This window comes from Erpetoichthys calabaricus, chromosome 11, assembly GCF_900747795.2.
Source record: "Erpetoichthys calabaricus chromosome 11, fErpCal1.3, whole genome shotgun sequence".
NCBI lineage: Eukaryota > Metazoa > Chordata > Cladistia > Polypteriformes > Polypteridae > Erpetoichthys > Erpetoichthys calabaricus.
The window spans coordinates 38,237,044-38,253,161 of NC_041404.2; the positions used below are offsets into that span (position 1 = coordinate 38,237,044).

A 16,118-nucleotide genomic window follows, 5' to 3' on the forward strand; every position below is an offset into this window, starting at 1 on the left:
TATACCCAAAAGAGTTGACATAAAATCATGCCTTGGCCGATAATCATAATCTTAACATGGGAAAAACAAGGAAAATCTCAGCCAGCAATTAAAAAAAAGTCCAAATTTACTGCGGATGTATTTATTAACTCTAATCTAAAGAAAATACTGCAAGACCTGAGACATCATTATGGCCAGCTATATAAATGATAATATTTGCATGTCAATTATTTTCACAGCCACTACTACAGCGGTGCACTTCACGGTAAATGAAGAAAGGAATTACCAGATGAGATTGCATCATAATGACCTTTGGACACTTTTGTTCACATCCGGCGCCGCCGTGAGTGGCAGCCTTTTCAGCAGCTCCGTGTATGACTGTATATGTATGTGTACTTTTCTACTTTTATTTTTCTATTTTTATTTATTGATCACTCCTTGTGAATTTCCCATTGGGATTAATAAAGTATCTATCTATCTATCTATCTATCTATCTATCTATCTATCTATCTATCTATCTATCTATCTATCTATCTATCTATCTATCTATCTATCTATCTATCTATCTATCTAGATTGTTTTTACAGCACCCCAAGAGTGCATCAAAGGAGTATTTGCTAGTCCTATGAACAACAGGCCAAGATACAGTATACAGTGGATTCAGTATATATTCAGACATCTTCACTTTTTTCATATTTTACTATGTCACAGTTTTATGCTACAATCATTGAAATTTATTTTTTCTCATTATTAAGCAGCACTCTGCTCTACCTTACAATAAAAAAGTGAAAACAGGATTATAGACATTTTTACAATTAAATTAAACATAAAAAACTGAAAAATCACCTTGACACAAGTAGTCAGACCCTTTGCTATGACACTTGAAATTTGGCTTGGGTGCATCCCATCGTATTAATCATTGAGATGTTTCTACATTTGCTTTGTGTCCACCTTTGATCATCTCAATTGATTGAACATGATTAGAAAAGGCACATACACCTTTTTCTATAAGACTTGAGGATGAAGGAATTACCAGCAAAGCTTACAGATTGGACTGTGTCAAAGCACAGATCTGTGGAAGCCTACAAAAAATTCTCAAGAGTATAGTAGCCTCCATAATAATTAAATGGAATATGTTTGGAACAACCATGACTCTTGGATTTCAGGCCAAATTGAGCAATCAAGAGAGAAGGGCCAGGGTAAGAGACTTGACCAAAACCCTAAAGGTCACTCAGGCTGAGCACCACATATCCTGTGTAAGGAAGGAAGAAATTTCCAGAAGGATGGCCATCACTGCAAAACTTCATCGATCTGGGCTTTACTAGAGGGTGGCCAAAAAGAAGCCTCTCCACAGTAAAAAACACATGAAAGCCCACTTGGGGCTTGCAAAAAGGCACATAAAGGAACCTCAGACTGCAAGAAACAAGCTTCTCTGGTCTGTTGAAACCAAGATTAGTGCCATGTCTGGACGAAACCAGGCAATGTAAATTACTTATGCAATACCGTTCCAGTGATGAAGCATGGAGGAGGTAGAATTACACTGTGAGGTTGTATTTCAGTGGAAGGAACTGGAAGACCAGAAAGGATTGAGGGAAATATGAAATGAAAACCTGCTCTAGAGCAATCTGGACCTAAGACTGGGCCCAAGGTTCAACCAGCAACAGGACGATGACCCCTAAGCACAAAGCAAAGGCAACACAGTAGTGGCTTAGGGACTACTCTGGGAATGTCCTTGAGTTGCCCAGCTACAGCCCGGACTTGAACCCAATTGAACATCTCTGGAAAAACCTGCAATTAGTTGTCAATGGATGGTCTCCACCCAACCTGACAGGTCTTGAGATGATGCAGAGGAGAGTGCCAGAAAATCCTCAAAGCTTATGGTGAAGCTTATGGTGGCATTCCCACGAAGACTCCATGCTGGAATTACTGCTTCAACTAAGCACTGAGAAAAGCGTCTGATTACTTGGGTCAATGTTATATTTCAGTTGCTTATTTTTAATAAATTTACTAAATGTTCTCCAATCCTGTTTTTGGTTAGTCGTTCTAAGGTATTGAGTATTGCATGATGTGCGCAAAAATTAATTTAAATCAGTTTAGCACAATCCTTGCACACAGCAAAATGTGAAGGGGTATCAGCTTTCTGAATCCACTGCAGAAGTGCACTACTATTCTTTATGAGGCAGAGTGGTCATATATAGCACTTTTCATGATGAAGTTTATCTCAAAGAATTATAACATGAAAACACTCCATAGTTTAGTCAGTGGGCTGTTTCTAAACTTATCTAACTGCTTAAATGAATCCAAAAACTTCAAGTGTGTCATACTACAGCTGAAAGGCTAAAAATGCCAAAGAATGCAGCATAAAACCCTCTTCATCTTACAGCCACATCCTTTTCAATGTTTACAAAGCAAATAAGGAGAGCAATGGAGCCACGTGGGCAGGCCAATGTTCTTTTCTCTGATTTCTCTTCCTGCGTCTGGAGGTCTGTGGTGAAGAGGCTTATTCTTTTTTTAAAGGGCTTAAAAACACAGACTAGCAAGAATAAAAACAGTTAGCTTAATCGAACCATAATTGCCGGGTTGCTTGTGGAGTCTCCCCCCTTTCTTTTAGCTTAGCTTAGCTGAGAAGTTCCATTCACAAAGCTGTTCTGTGTCATGGGCTGGCACCTATCCACATGCCAATCCAAGGACAGGTTTTGCACTGTGGCTTGGCAAATCTCCATATGCCAACAGCACCCCCAGTTGGCAAAAGGCCATGACTTTCCCCAGCTTTTCCTCTCTTGAGCTCTGTTGTCTATGACCTTAAAAAATATCAGAAGCAGGATTGGAAAACAGCAGGGTTGTAATTAGGCATGCGTTCTTAATAACAGGTTATAGATATAGCTAACTCCCTCAAGAAAGGGGCACCACACCAACCTCCTCACCATTTGAATGGTTTCAGAAACATTTAATATCACCAGAGATGGATTGCCATGCCAGGCGGGGCAACTGCAAGCCACAGTAAAGGTCACAAAAAAAAAAAGAACTGCCAGATGAAAACCAGCAAACTTTACTCCTTTCATTATGGTTTGGAAATGACTGCCACATGTATTTCAATGGGTATAACAAGAAACACGCACCAGTGAAGTTAGGTGGACAGAGACAGGTGTAGTTGTTGATACCATCAACACAAGTGGAGTTGTTCTCACAGTCATTATCCTCACAGTCATCTGGGTTTGTTTCACACCTCTCTCCTTCAAAACCATCTGGGCAGACACAGCTGAGAAGAGATTGAAGAGAAATTAATTTTGCAACACTGTATAAATGGGCACTGCTGCACTGAAAAATGAAACAAATTCCTCATAAACATTTTATTTCTTCCTATTCCGATGCACAGTGCAATAGACTTTACAACATGCATCACAAGAAAATAACTCTTTAAGGTAAAAACTAATTAAAACTTCTTGTTAGAAAAGAACTGTGAAATAAAATGAATTAATAGTGCATATGATGGAAGGTGGCCCAAAAACAATGTTTTGTGAAGTGTACCCTGATTGTGACAGATAAATTTTTCCAAAGACTACTGATACACCTGCTTTTACATGTTATTATGTAGTGTATATACTGTCATGCATGCACATCAGAGGGTCACCCTCTGAGTTCCTGCTAGGTATGTAGTTCCACCCTGGGCCAAGAGGGGGCACAGCCACTAACTGTGTTGTCTTTCTTTTCCTCCACAGAACTGAGAAACCACCCAGTGAGGGCAACTGACACCACCACTTCTGGTTCCAAGGTTATTATAGTTAACGAAAACTAAAATCAAAACTGAAACTATTATTAAAAAAACATTTTCATAAACTGAAATAAAATAATTAACAAAACCAAAACAAAAAACTAAAACTAAATGAAACTATTAATGTAGTTGGAAAGACTAACTGAAATAAAATAATAATTTACTAAAAATATGTTTAGTTTTCATTTTTGAATGAATGTTTTTACCCTTAGTCTTTAACATTTATAACTTTTAACTTTAAAACAGAAAGTCATCGACCACGAGCTGCCTGCATATCTTCATCCATTGAATGGCGGCTGGTGATGGAAGGCAGCTGTTCACACAGCATTTGCGGTGACAGAGCGAGCTGACTACAGGCATGTAAAGCGTGTGAAATAGAAAGTGATTTACGTGCCACCTTTCTTTGTGCTTGTTGTATATCAAGATGTAAATTGAACGCCTTAAATCGGAATGTGCTGGTCAACAAAACCTTTACCATACAGACAGAAAAATCACGAGTGATTTGATTTGTTGTTGATGGTTCTTTAATGCACATAATATAAAAAATAACTATTGTCTTGTGGTTTACTCCTCAAATATCCATCCCCATATCTGAGTACATGAGAAAGTTTAGGGGAGACCACTCCCAATTTTTGAAAATAAAACAACACTGATCGAGAGACTGACTAGGTCATCATACAAGATCAGCATATTGTTACTGACCAATCACTTTTGCAAACCATATAGTGTAGTAAGCTTCCACTAACATTAAACTCATATCCAAATGCGTTAAATGTACAGTTCTGTCTGATCGTGGCACAAAACGAAACTCCGTAGAAGCTCCATGCCATAATTACTAAAACTAAAACTGAAACTAATAGATATAAAAATAAAATAGAAATGTCTTTGTGAAATAAAAAGTAAATTAAAACCAAAAATACATGATGAAGGAAAACTAAAACTAAACTGAATTTCTAAGTAAGGTCGGAAAAAATATTGAAATAAAAACTAATATAAAAAGGCAAAACTATAATAACTTTGCCTGGGCCATAAAAGCACCTCTACCCAGAAGAAGGTGTCACTTCACTACTAAGCAACGAGAAAGACGTAGTTCCTCTGTAACTTGAAACAACCTCAGAATTACTTTGCCCCGAGTTAACAGGCCGTTAAGGTGTGGCATATCAGAATTAAGGAATTTCAAAATCAAAGTATCAGAACAAGAACAACTAAGAGCTGTACACAATTCATCAAGAGAGCAATGTGCCAGGAAATTAGATGTTAGGATAACATGTTATTTTTGTTGGTGTACTTCCCTTTATTTTGGTGACAATTGGAAACTGGACGCCATACATCAGAGAGAAGCCAAAGGGAGATTCATATTGCCAGTTGGATATTCTTTGTGAAGATCAACAAAGGAAGAGTTGCCTCTAGGGACCATAACAAGTTGGATTTTATTGTTGAGGCTGCAATCTCCCTCACCTTTCTTTTAACTAATCATGCATAATCTCTGAAAATTTTTGTTTTTTTCTAATTTGTTGTCATCTAGTTACAGTATGTCTGAAATTTAATGTTAATGGACATATGTTGCTATGATTTCTATATGTTAATTGAAGTTGCCATTGCTCTGTTTTGATGAATGATTAGACTAATTTTTGTTATTGCAAAATAGCCATAAACATGTGCAAGCATTCTGAGTCTGTACTGAGTACAGAGTGCTATATAAACAATAAATTGAATATTCTGAATCCTCTTCAAACAACATTGGTGAAGTTCCTAATAGCTTGTTCTATAAATGGCAGTGACCATAATCATGGATGCAGTATCAAGCTGTGTGGGTTATAGTCTTCCATAAAATTTCAAGAGGAAAATGAATGGATTGAGTGAATTGGTTAGTAGGAGAATCCATTGTTTTCCTATACGAATTTAATATCTCTTGCTTTACTCTACTGCTCATGAAATAATGAAAATAAATCCCTAAAAATCCAGTGGTGAAATTATTGATTGGCAAAGGCTTGTACTCTGTTAACCAAGGATGGAAATTAAATGTTACCTAGTTAAATATTTTAGGAAGGTGCTAACATACTGTACACTAATGGATTGACCATAACACAAATGTATGCTTACTGCTCAATTACAAGAATGAAGATCTTGCCTGCCAAAATCATAAAGCATACCTGAACTGGTCATCATTTCCAGGATAGAGGTGGCAAGTGCCTCCATTAACACATGGAGAGGCAATGCAGGCGTTGAGGGGTGCTTCACAGTTGCGTCCCTGAGAACACAAAAATAAGATGGTCCAGCTAGGGTTAAGATAGTTAGAATTCAGACTCATAATTTGCTCCATACTAACATGCCAAACTAAACTTTTAGATTGTTTTGAACAGGCGACTGCAGTAGTTGAGGGAAGCAAAGCATACAACATAATTTATTTAGACTTTTAAAAAGCTTTTGATGCAATCCCACACTGAAGATAAATTCTGAAACTAGAAATGTATCCATTTTATAGGGGATTTATGTTGACACATCATTTTCATCATCTAAGCAATACTCAGAAGAATTAAAAAGTCAAATAAAATGCTAGGTAATACTGTAAAAAGCTGTTGTAACTGATGTAAAATGATGTCAAAATGATGCTGATGTAAAATATTGTGTGCAGTTTTGGTCCCTACGGTACAAGAAATACATAGCGGCACTTGATGGTGTGCATGGTGTACTCTGAACGTTTCAGAGAATTAAACCTGTTTAGTCTTGAGCAGAGGAGGCTGTGAATCACTTACTGGACGACACAAGTGGAAATTAAGGGGAAGCGCATTTAGGACTGAAACCAGGAAGCACTTCTTTATGCAAAAAGAATGAGAAACAAACTACTGAAACATGTAGTTGAAGCAGAAACCTTAACAATCTTTAAGAAGGATCTGGATGAGATATCGATGCAGCTTAGCTATTAGTTAAACAAACAAGCTTGACGGACTGAATGGTCTCCTCTTGTCTGTGAAATTTCTTATGTTCTTATATTCTTATGCAGTAGTGTAAGGAACAAATATTTAGGTTTGTGGGTGACAGTAAGCAGGCACAAGCATCTTACTTTTACAGTGCAAATTAATAGATTTACATTATTTTATGCTGTGCTTTAGAGTTAAATAGTTCTGCCCACTCTGACATTGATAATGACAGTCTCAACAGCATATTGAATGTTTTTAACACTTTTGTTGCATTCTGATTCTTCTGTTTCACTTCACTAATTTCAGTTACCAGAGAAGTATGTATATTTTTAGATAATTTAGCAGTACAAAGCACAAAAAGCTTCATGCAAGATGGATAAGATTACAATTATACTAGACATAATGGTGATTGGGGGGTAAACTGACTTTATAGCATCTGTGGCGGATGCCTGGAAGGACTGGGAGAGGGATAATACCTCCCCTGGGCCACGAGAGGGCAGTCACCCTGGTCTGTATAGGGGTCACGGGATCAGAGCATAGAAGCTCAACCCTGTTGGGGCCCGTGGCCACCGCCAGGGGGCGCCCGAAGGATCACGGAGCCTTGGAATGCAACACTTCCTTCACATCCGGCAGTGCTGCCGGAAGAGATTCCAGGCATGCCCAGAGTGCTTCCAGGTGCTCATGCGGCACTTCCGCCACACCAGGAAGTTCCCGGAAGGTAATCACGGACCACCTGGAGCACATCCGGGGCATGATGAAAGGGGCCACCTCACTCCATTAGACGAGCCGGAGTTGGGAGGAAGGAGACAGAGCTTGCGAGGAGGGGAGTAAAGGCGACAGAAGAGAAGCAGAAGAGAGAGAAAAGAAGGGACTGAGTTGGGCTAATTAGAGCATTGTGTGGTGTTAAAAACAATGAAGGCATTAAATGTGTGTGCTTTGGACATTTGCTGTCCGTCTGTCTGTGTACAGGGGCCTTTCTTACCACACATCCCATAATCTTTTATCAGAATTTCATATAAACAATTAAAGCTCTATTAATATTAAAAATATCTTTAGAAACAAACAAAAACAACACCTTTGTATTCTATAAGGAACCCCAACATTAAAAATACTGAATTAGAAATACTGAACCAACTAACACAACTAAACACTGTTGACTTTTTATCTTCGTTGAGACCTTGTCACATTAGAAGACTTTTTGAAGTAATTTTCAGTCATAGCCTTAATTTACATAATCTTAGCTAGTTGGAGGCATTTGGCAGTGTGCTTCTGTGAAGGCAAGTCTCATAATATGACATGCCCAATGACTCACTCCAGCTAGTTTGCAGCTCACCCTGACAAAGTTGCAGGATTTGTCTATGAGGAGGCAACAAAAGGACACGATCAATGTGGAGCATATGATATTATTTATCTGGACTTTCAGAAAGTATTTGATAAGGTGCCACATGAGAGGTTGGGCATCAAATTTAAAGAAGTGGGAGTTCAGGGTGATTTTTTAGATGGGTGCAGAATTGGCTCAGACGCAGGAAGCAGAGGGTGATGGTGTGAGGAACCTCATCAGAATTGACTGATGTTAAGAATGGTGTCCAGCAGGGGTCAGTGCTAGGGCTGCTGCTATTTTTAATATATATAAATGATATGATTTAGATATGAATATAAGTAACAAGCTGGGTAAGTTTGCAGATGATACCAAGATAGGTGGATTAGCAGATAATTTGGAATCCGTTATATCATTACAGAAGGACTTGGATAGCATACTGGCTTGGGCAGATTTGTGGCAGATGAAATTTAATGTCAGTAAATGTAAAGTATTACACATAGGAAGTAAAAATGTGAGGTTTGAATACACAATGGGCAGTAGGAAAATCGAGAGTACACCTTATGAGAAGGATTTAGGAGTCGTAGTGGACTCTAAGCTATCGACTTCTCGACCATGTTCAGAAGCTATTAAGAAGGCTAAGAGAATGTTAGGTTATATAGCACGATGTGTGGAGTACAAGTCACAGGAGGTTCTGCTCAACCTTTATAACGCACTGGTGAGGCCTCATCTGGAGTCCTGTGTGCAGTTTTGGTCTCCAGGCTACAAAAAGGACATAGCAACACTAGAAAAGGTCCAGAGAAGAGCGACTAGGCTGATTCCAGGGCTACAGGGGATGAATTATGAGGAAAGATTAAAAGAGCTGAGCCTTTACAGTTTAGACAAAAGAAAATTAAGAGGTAACATGATTGAAGTGTTTAAAATTTTGAAGGGAATTAGTACAGTGGATCGAGACTGTTATTTTAAAATGAGTTCATCAAGAACACGGGGTCACAGTTGGAAACTTGTTAAGGGTAAATTTCGCACAAACATTAGGAAGATTTTCTTTACACAAAGAACGATAGACACTTGGAAAAAGCTACCAAGTAGTGTGGTAGACAGTAAGACGTTGGGGACTTTCAAAACTCGACTTGATGTTTTTTTGGAAGAAATAAGTGGATAGGACTGGTGAGCTTTGTTGGGCTGAATGGCCTGTTCTCATCTAGAGTGTTCTAATGTATGTATTCTAATGATTGATTTTGTATTTAGTCATAAGGGCAGACTCTGTGTGCATGACAGCTGACGCTCAATGTATGCTCATCTGGAAATACAATGCAGATAATGCAGCAACAAGGAATTAGGAACGTGGACGTTTAAGACCTCAAGAGGCTAATCTGTCTGGTATCTTGTGTTTTATGTATCATGACGAAATGGAAAAAAGGAAACAAAAGGCAGAGATTGTGGCTAGATTCACTGTACCTATCAACCCTTTGTACAACACAGGCTTCATCAAGTAGCACATTAATAGCTTTCACAAAAAGGTTCCAGCTATGTTGAAAATTCGGCATGCAGCTGGCAAATGTGATATGTCCAGCGATTTTTAGTCATATAAATTAATATGGTTCAGCGACAAGATCAGCAACTGCAGTCAGCATATCTGACATACCCAACAACTAAAAGTTGCATAATGTGGCATCAGCTTTACTCACTCATAGTGGATCAGGCTGGGGGAAGTCAGGATGTTGCCTAATAAGGTACCATATTCTGTGGTAAAATAGAAATGTCTGAGAGTTTATTGGCAGCAGCTTAGCTTTAGGATTGGTTTAGATAAATTACAATGAGCATTTTCATGGTTGCACTTTACTAATGTCTAACCCCAACTCCCAACAGCATTTTCCCCTACTGAGCCAGGACACTGAACTGGAGTTTTTATTACTAATCATTACCTCAAAGATTCAATCAACTTCTGTCATTGATGTAGTTACCTTAAAGCCATAGGGGCAGGTGCAATGATATAGGCCTGAAGGATCACTGTTACAGGTACCATTGTTTCTACATGGGCTGGAAAGGCAGGGGTTGCATTTCGACATTAAAGTAACATCAGCAGAGCCTAAAAAACATAAATTTAACAATGAAAGATTATTTACTCTTAATTATCTTCCAAACACAATGTGATTAGTTTAAGTGTACTCCAATGTATAATGGAATTATATGCATATACATGTTGTGTAATATAATGACATCCCAACAAAGGACAATTTAGAACAATATGGGTGAATGATGTGCTATCTGCAACTGTTTTTTTTTATTTTTAAATTAATTTAGTCATTTATTGTTGATTGCCATAAAAAGTGACTATTGAATGGTAGTCTTCTTGAAAGGTTTTATACAAAGTAATAAATGACTGAATAATAAAGAGGAACCTCATTAAGGGATAGCTCATATCTATTTACTATTTCCATGTAAAGTCTTCTCTATAGCTGCAGTAGCAGTAAACCTACATATGGACTCTGGAACAGTGGAAACGTTCTCTGAATCGATGAATTCCGCTTTATTATCTAGCAATCTAATGAATATATCTGGGTTTGGTGGATGCCAAGAAAATACTACCTTCCAGACTGAAAAGGGCCAACTGTGAAGTTTGGCAGAGGAGGCATAATGGTCTGGGACTGTTTTGAAGGTTTGGGCTCATCCCATTGGTTCAAGTGAAGGTTACTGTTAATCCTACACCATACACAGACATTTTAGACAATTGTGCACTTGCAACTTTCTGGCAACAGTCTGGAGAAGGCCCATTTCTGTTCCAGCATGACCGTGCCTCCATGCACAAACCCAGGTCAATTAAGACATTGAGGAACTTGAGTAATCCACACTGAGCCCTGACCTAAAATCTATGGGACACCTTTATGATGAACTGTAACACTGATTGTGATCCAGATCTTCTCATTCAACATCAGTACCTGACCTCACAAATGCTCTTTTGGCTAAATGGGCACAAGTTGCCACAGACACACTCTAAAATCTTGTGCAAAGCCTTTCCAAAATAGTTAAACGTGTTACAGTCACAAGGGGCAATGTGGCAACTTCAAATTAATATGCCCCTGGTTTTGTAATGGGATGTCCAGCAAGCTTATATAGGTGTGATGGTCAGGTGTCTGCATAGTTTTACTGTACAGTGTATCATGCTAAAAACATAAAGCATTCTTTTTACAGTATTATTCACCCATGAGATATGCCTATGAGGAAAGTCTGAGTCATTTCTATAGAGTGACCTCAGCAGAAATATCTACAGGTTATACTGTTTGAATGGCTAAATCTGCATACCTCTCACTAAAAAAAATGTGATTTTTGTTCCCAGAGTATATTTGGTGCTTGACTGAATTTATGGTCAATAATTGTAGTAATTACAATGCAACAGCTCCCAAATTGGCCTTTTTATTTTATTACTGCAAGTTGTTGCCAGTGCAGCACTGAGCACCATTTTGATGGTCTTTTCTTTAATAGTTTCTATATTTTTTTAAATAGGAGGCTTCCTAAAGTTTTGCTTTTACTCAACCAGTTCCACATTTTCTATATATTAATACACTATGGTAAACTGCGAACAATATGTTTAAAAATGTGACATGAAAAGTTATTAGGCAAAGATACACAATGGACAGAGAAGACTGCTCTTTAAAAATATTGGTTTTTAGAAAGGGTGTCATTTTGTTTTTTGAGAGTTACCTTTGCATTGAAATTTGTTCAGAGGGGTAGTGAGTAGGAGTCTGTCTGCCATATCTGGTGGCCCAGCACAGCGAGCAATCCCAGGCTCCTTAAAGCCAGCCTTGACCCATTCAGACAGCCAGCGTAGATTACAGTCACAGTACAAGGGATTGGCACCCAACGCTCTTCAATGTACAAATCAAAAAGAGAAAGAGAGTGAAATATACATTGGTGTCACAAAGCAACACGTTTTAAAGGTGACCAAATGTTAACCTGCAAAGATGCTATTAGTAAGTGAGTCAACTTCCTAGATGGCTTTTCATATGGTCTGCCTAAGAATATTCAATATTTACATTTTATCTTATTTTCATAATTAGGGATTACCACTTTCATTTATCTCTAGTGTCATCTCATTATTTTTGAACATGACTAAAGCCATACTCAGCATCACATATTCTGCCCCTGAATCAAAATGACTCCCACCATCTAGTTTCTTCATTTCAATAATCATCCAAGCACAACATTCAATAATGTCAATATCTCTTCAAAGACAAAATTTCCCTATTTAATATATCATATCCAAGGATAAAATTATCTTATTACCAAAACCTTTAAAAATGACCTTATTATGAAAAATAAAAATATACCTCATAGACCAATTCATCCAAACATGAATAACACCAGTGGATCAGTATTTCTGAAGGAACAATACATACCTGTTTTCAATAATATCCCAGGAATAAATTAATTGTTAATTAGAAATAACTGAGGATTAATATTCTCTGGTTGACAATAGCCTTACAATTGAAACATTTTCCCCAAACCAGAACGGTCATTCCTTGGAGATGTTTTAACATAAATTATTCCTAATTTCAAAATATCTTAGGCATCTGTGGATGAAAATGTTGGAACTCTCAAACATTTTGTAATTTGGAACTGAATTATCTTTACATTTCTTTTGTGCCATACTGATGATGGTGGTGTGTCCACAGGATGGATTCCGTGGACTTTGTTGTATAGACTGAAAAGCTGAACTAACAGAGTGAAATGATAAAGTGGGATTATGGGGGTTACCTAATTAGGATAAAGTTTAACAATAGGTATTTGTTCTAGAATTCTTATTTGATTTAATTAAGGTTTTACTATTGATTTCTCTTCTGTTTGACATGCAAGGTTTGATAATTTGAATGCTGTATTTGTATATTAATTATTTACTGAATGTTTTATTTAAAATAAAGATAACAAGGAGGAATGACTCAGCGCTCACATGATTGGTATTCCCAATAGACAGGTAATATAAATGATACAAAAACCTAGAGATGGTCTTCTTCTTTTCCATCTGAGAATGACATAAGCTGTATTGTGTCTGCCTTAGGGGAAACTCTTTAACTGAGAAATATGCCAACTGAACTGAGAAGGAAGGCCATCTTAAAACCGCTTCTGTTTTTAATGCATTAAATTACTGTAATACAGTGCACTTGTAACAGAACTAAGAAAGACATCAATCAGTTGCTGTTAGTTCAGCTTGAAGCAGCAACAGTCTTAACTAGAATAAGAAAATTTGAGCACCATCACAATGATTACCCACGTCCTTAAATAATTTTGCAACTTCCTAGATTTTTTAATGCCTGTCTCCCTAAGTTGTAATGTTAGATATTCCAGTAGCAGTCTGATTATTATTATTCCAAGATCTAAGCATAAAGGAAGTGGTAAAGTGACCTTTGCTGTTATGCACCAAAAGTTTGGAATACTTTACCAACTGGGATATACCAGGCTAATACTGTGGAACACTTTATAAAACAACTATTTTAATGTGGCTTTTTCATAGCTACATTTAAGTTGTTCTCCTGACATACTACACATGAACAGAATTATTATATTCTTCAGGGGTTTGCAGTCTTTACTAAATTCTACTTTTCTCTGCTTTCTTTACTAGTTTAAACACCACCTGACTGAGGCACTGTGTGGCCACCTGTGATACTCGAATGAAGGTGGATGCATCAGCTGCCTATGAGACCCACTGCACCAAATCCTCTGGGACAAAGCCTTAGTAACAATGAGAAATTATTTGTATGATTTTTATGTTAGGTAGAATGCCTGTTGAGGACCTGGTGGTCTTTTGGCCATGGGAGCCCTGCAGATTTTGTTTTTTCTCCCGTTTTTCTAGAGTTTTTTTTTTGCTCCTCCTGGCCATCTAACCTGACCATTGGACTCATCTTTAGAGACACACAATACAATATTATATATAAGGAATACATTTTTCTGCTAATCACATATCTATCTTATGTAAGCCTATATTGATATTTTGTTACTTATTCATTTATTATTCTTACCTAATTTGTTTTCTTTTCTTTTAACTATTCATTTAACATTTTGTATTGCACTTTGAGCTGCATCCAGTGTATGAAAATGTGTTATAGAAATGAATGTTGATTTTATTGTTATAGCAGAGGTGATAGAAGAACTCCCCAATAGGGTCTGTGAAACAGCACTGTATGTGCGGGGGACTACCTAAGTGACTGAAACCCTAACTGCCTAGTAGATACGCTATGCCTTACAATTCTTGTGTCTGGCAAGAATAAATTCAAAAAGTCAAGTTTAACAAATAGTGTGCACAGTGTAGTGTTGGGTTTAAAAGCACTACATGAGCAAGGGTGTACCCTAGAGGCTGAAGCCCCAACTGCCTAGTGGGCCCATCATGACTGGCAATTCTAGCATCTAGGTAAAGGTGCTATATGCTATTATAGTTTGGAGGATATGCTCTCATATAGCAAGGAACCCATGTGTCAGTGGGAAAAGCAGAGCATTTTCCACAATACTGTGGCATCAATATTTTTCTGTTCTGTTCTTGCCTTTTGCAAGTACAGTCCAGTAAAACTTGTATGTGCTTAAATCTGACAGCATTGTGATGTTCCTGTATACGTGTTGTGAGTATTTTTGATGATTGTTCCATGTATGCAGCTGGGCATGAACCACATGGTATGCTGTAAACCACTTTCTGTGTCTCTGCTGCTGATTTCCTGCTTTTAGCATTAAAAAGGACTGTGCGCAGTGTGTTTGTAGGCTTGTGAACTATTTTGATGCCTGATCTGGAATGGATGTGTGCTATACCTTCTGATATCCCATGATGATAAGGAAGTGTGTGCAACATTAGATGGGGGTGTCAAGTTAGAGTCGATTGTTTACTGGGGTATCCTATGTAAGCACTGTTTGATTAATGTTTTTGGGCATCCGTTTGATGTGAAACAGTTGGAAAAGATAGCGTCTTTCATTCTTTTTAGTCTCCTTGGTATTACAATGGGTATGAACTCTTCTGATTAGCGTTTTTAAACAGCTCCGTTTATGCGATGATGGATGATTGATTGGTAGCAAAGTGTAATATTTTGTCTGCATAACATTCCTTGTGATAAACACCTTTAATTAGGGTGACATCATTACCTCTTTTGATGGAGATGTCCAGGAAATTGATGTATTGATTTATTACTTTTTCCATAGTGAACGGGATTGCAGGGAATATTGCATTGATGTGGTTGTGGAAATCATTCAGCTGGTCACTTTTTAATATGACAAATGTGTCATCAACATAGCATATCCAAAGTTCAGGTGTGAAATGTAGTTAGAGCCATGCTTTCAAATTGCTGCATTACCAGCGATCTCTAATTTTCACACATACAAGTTCAACTACACACACATTTAAATGGGACCCAGTGGAAGTAAAATTCAAGGCTAATACTAAAAGTGCCAGAGAACTGGCTGAACCGTGGCTATTCAATGAAAACGCCATTAACAGACATTTGGACATGAACCCAGCCCATGCAGGCTTGAAAATAAGAACATGCACAGATTAAATAAGACTTTATAACCAACACTCTCCAAACCTCACGTCATTAATCCCCCTCCCTACATTCACCAACCCTCCTCTCCTCATTTGCTATAAATTGCCTTACATTCCTGTATGTCTAATCATTTTCCTCTGATCATGACTGCCTGATAGGAGTCCAAAGCTTAGGAATAAAAAAACTTTTAAGATATGTTATTCATTTTCTCCATTTGTGGAGATCGAATATATGATTGATAGATAGATAGATAGATAGATAGATAGATAGATAGATAGATAGATAGATAGATAGATAGATAGATAATGTCCCCAGAGGGAATGTATTCTATTGTTTGTATGTGTTTTGTAATGGATTTTATTATGCTGCTATATGTAGATAGTATGTTTGTCTATTAATTGCATGACTAATTCTTTTCTATGAGCAAAGCAATATTCAAGGACCTCCTTACATCCTTTGTTGATAGCTGCATTACTAACCACAAATACTGAATAGTATCAGTCTCTTTTTAAAGTGGTATGACACCACTATGTAACACCCCTAAGAAGGAAGGATTTTTTCATTCATCAATAATCTTTAAATTCCAGAATGTACCCAGGGATAAATGTCAT

The 16,118-nt window shown here is 37.5% G+C and overlaps 1 protein-coding gene across 2 annotated transcripts in view; it reads right to left on the minus strand.

The window, feature by feature from the left end:
- Window positions 1-16,118, minus strand: part of slit3 (slit homolog 3 (Drosophila)) — a 566,711-nt gene that overhangs the window by 51,971 nt on the left and 498,622 nt on the right. For both annotated transcript variants that reach the window (XM_028812973.2, XM_051933851.1), the window contains 4 exons: window positions 11,693-11,856; window positions 9,955-10,079; window positions 5,905-6,002; window positions 3,099-3,238 (listed from right to left, as the gene is read on the minus strand). In XM_028812973.2, coding sequence (XP_028668806.1) covers window positions 3,099-3,238; window positions 5,905-6,002; window positions 9,955-10,079; window positions 11,693-11,856 — 527 coding nt within the window. The remainder of the gene's footprint in view (window positions 1-3,098; window positions 3,239-5,904; window positions 6,003-9,954; window positions 10,080-11,692; window positions 11,857-16,118) is intronic.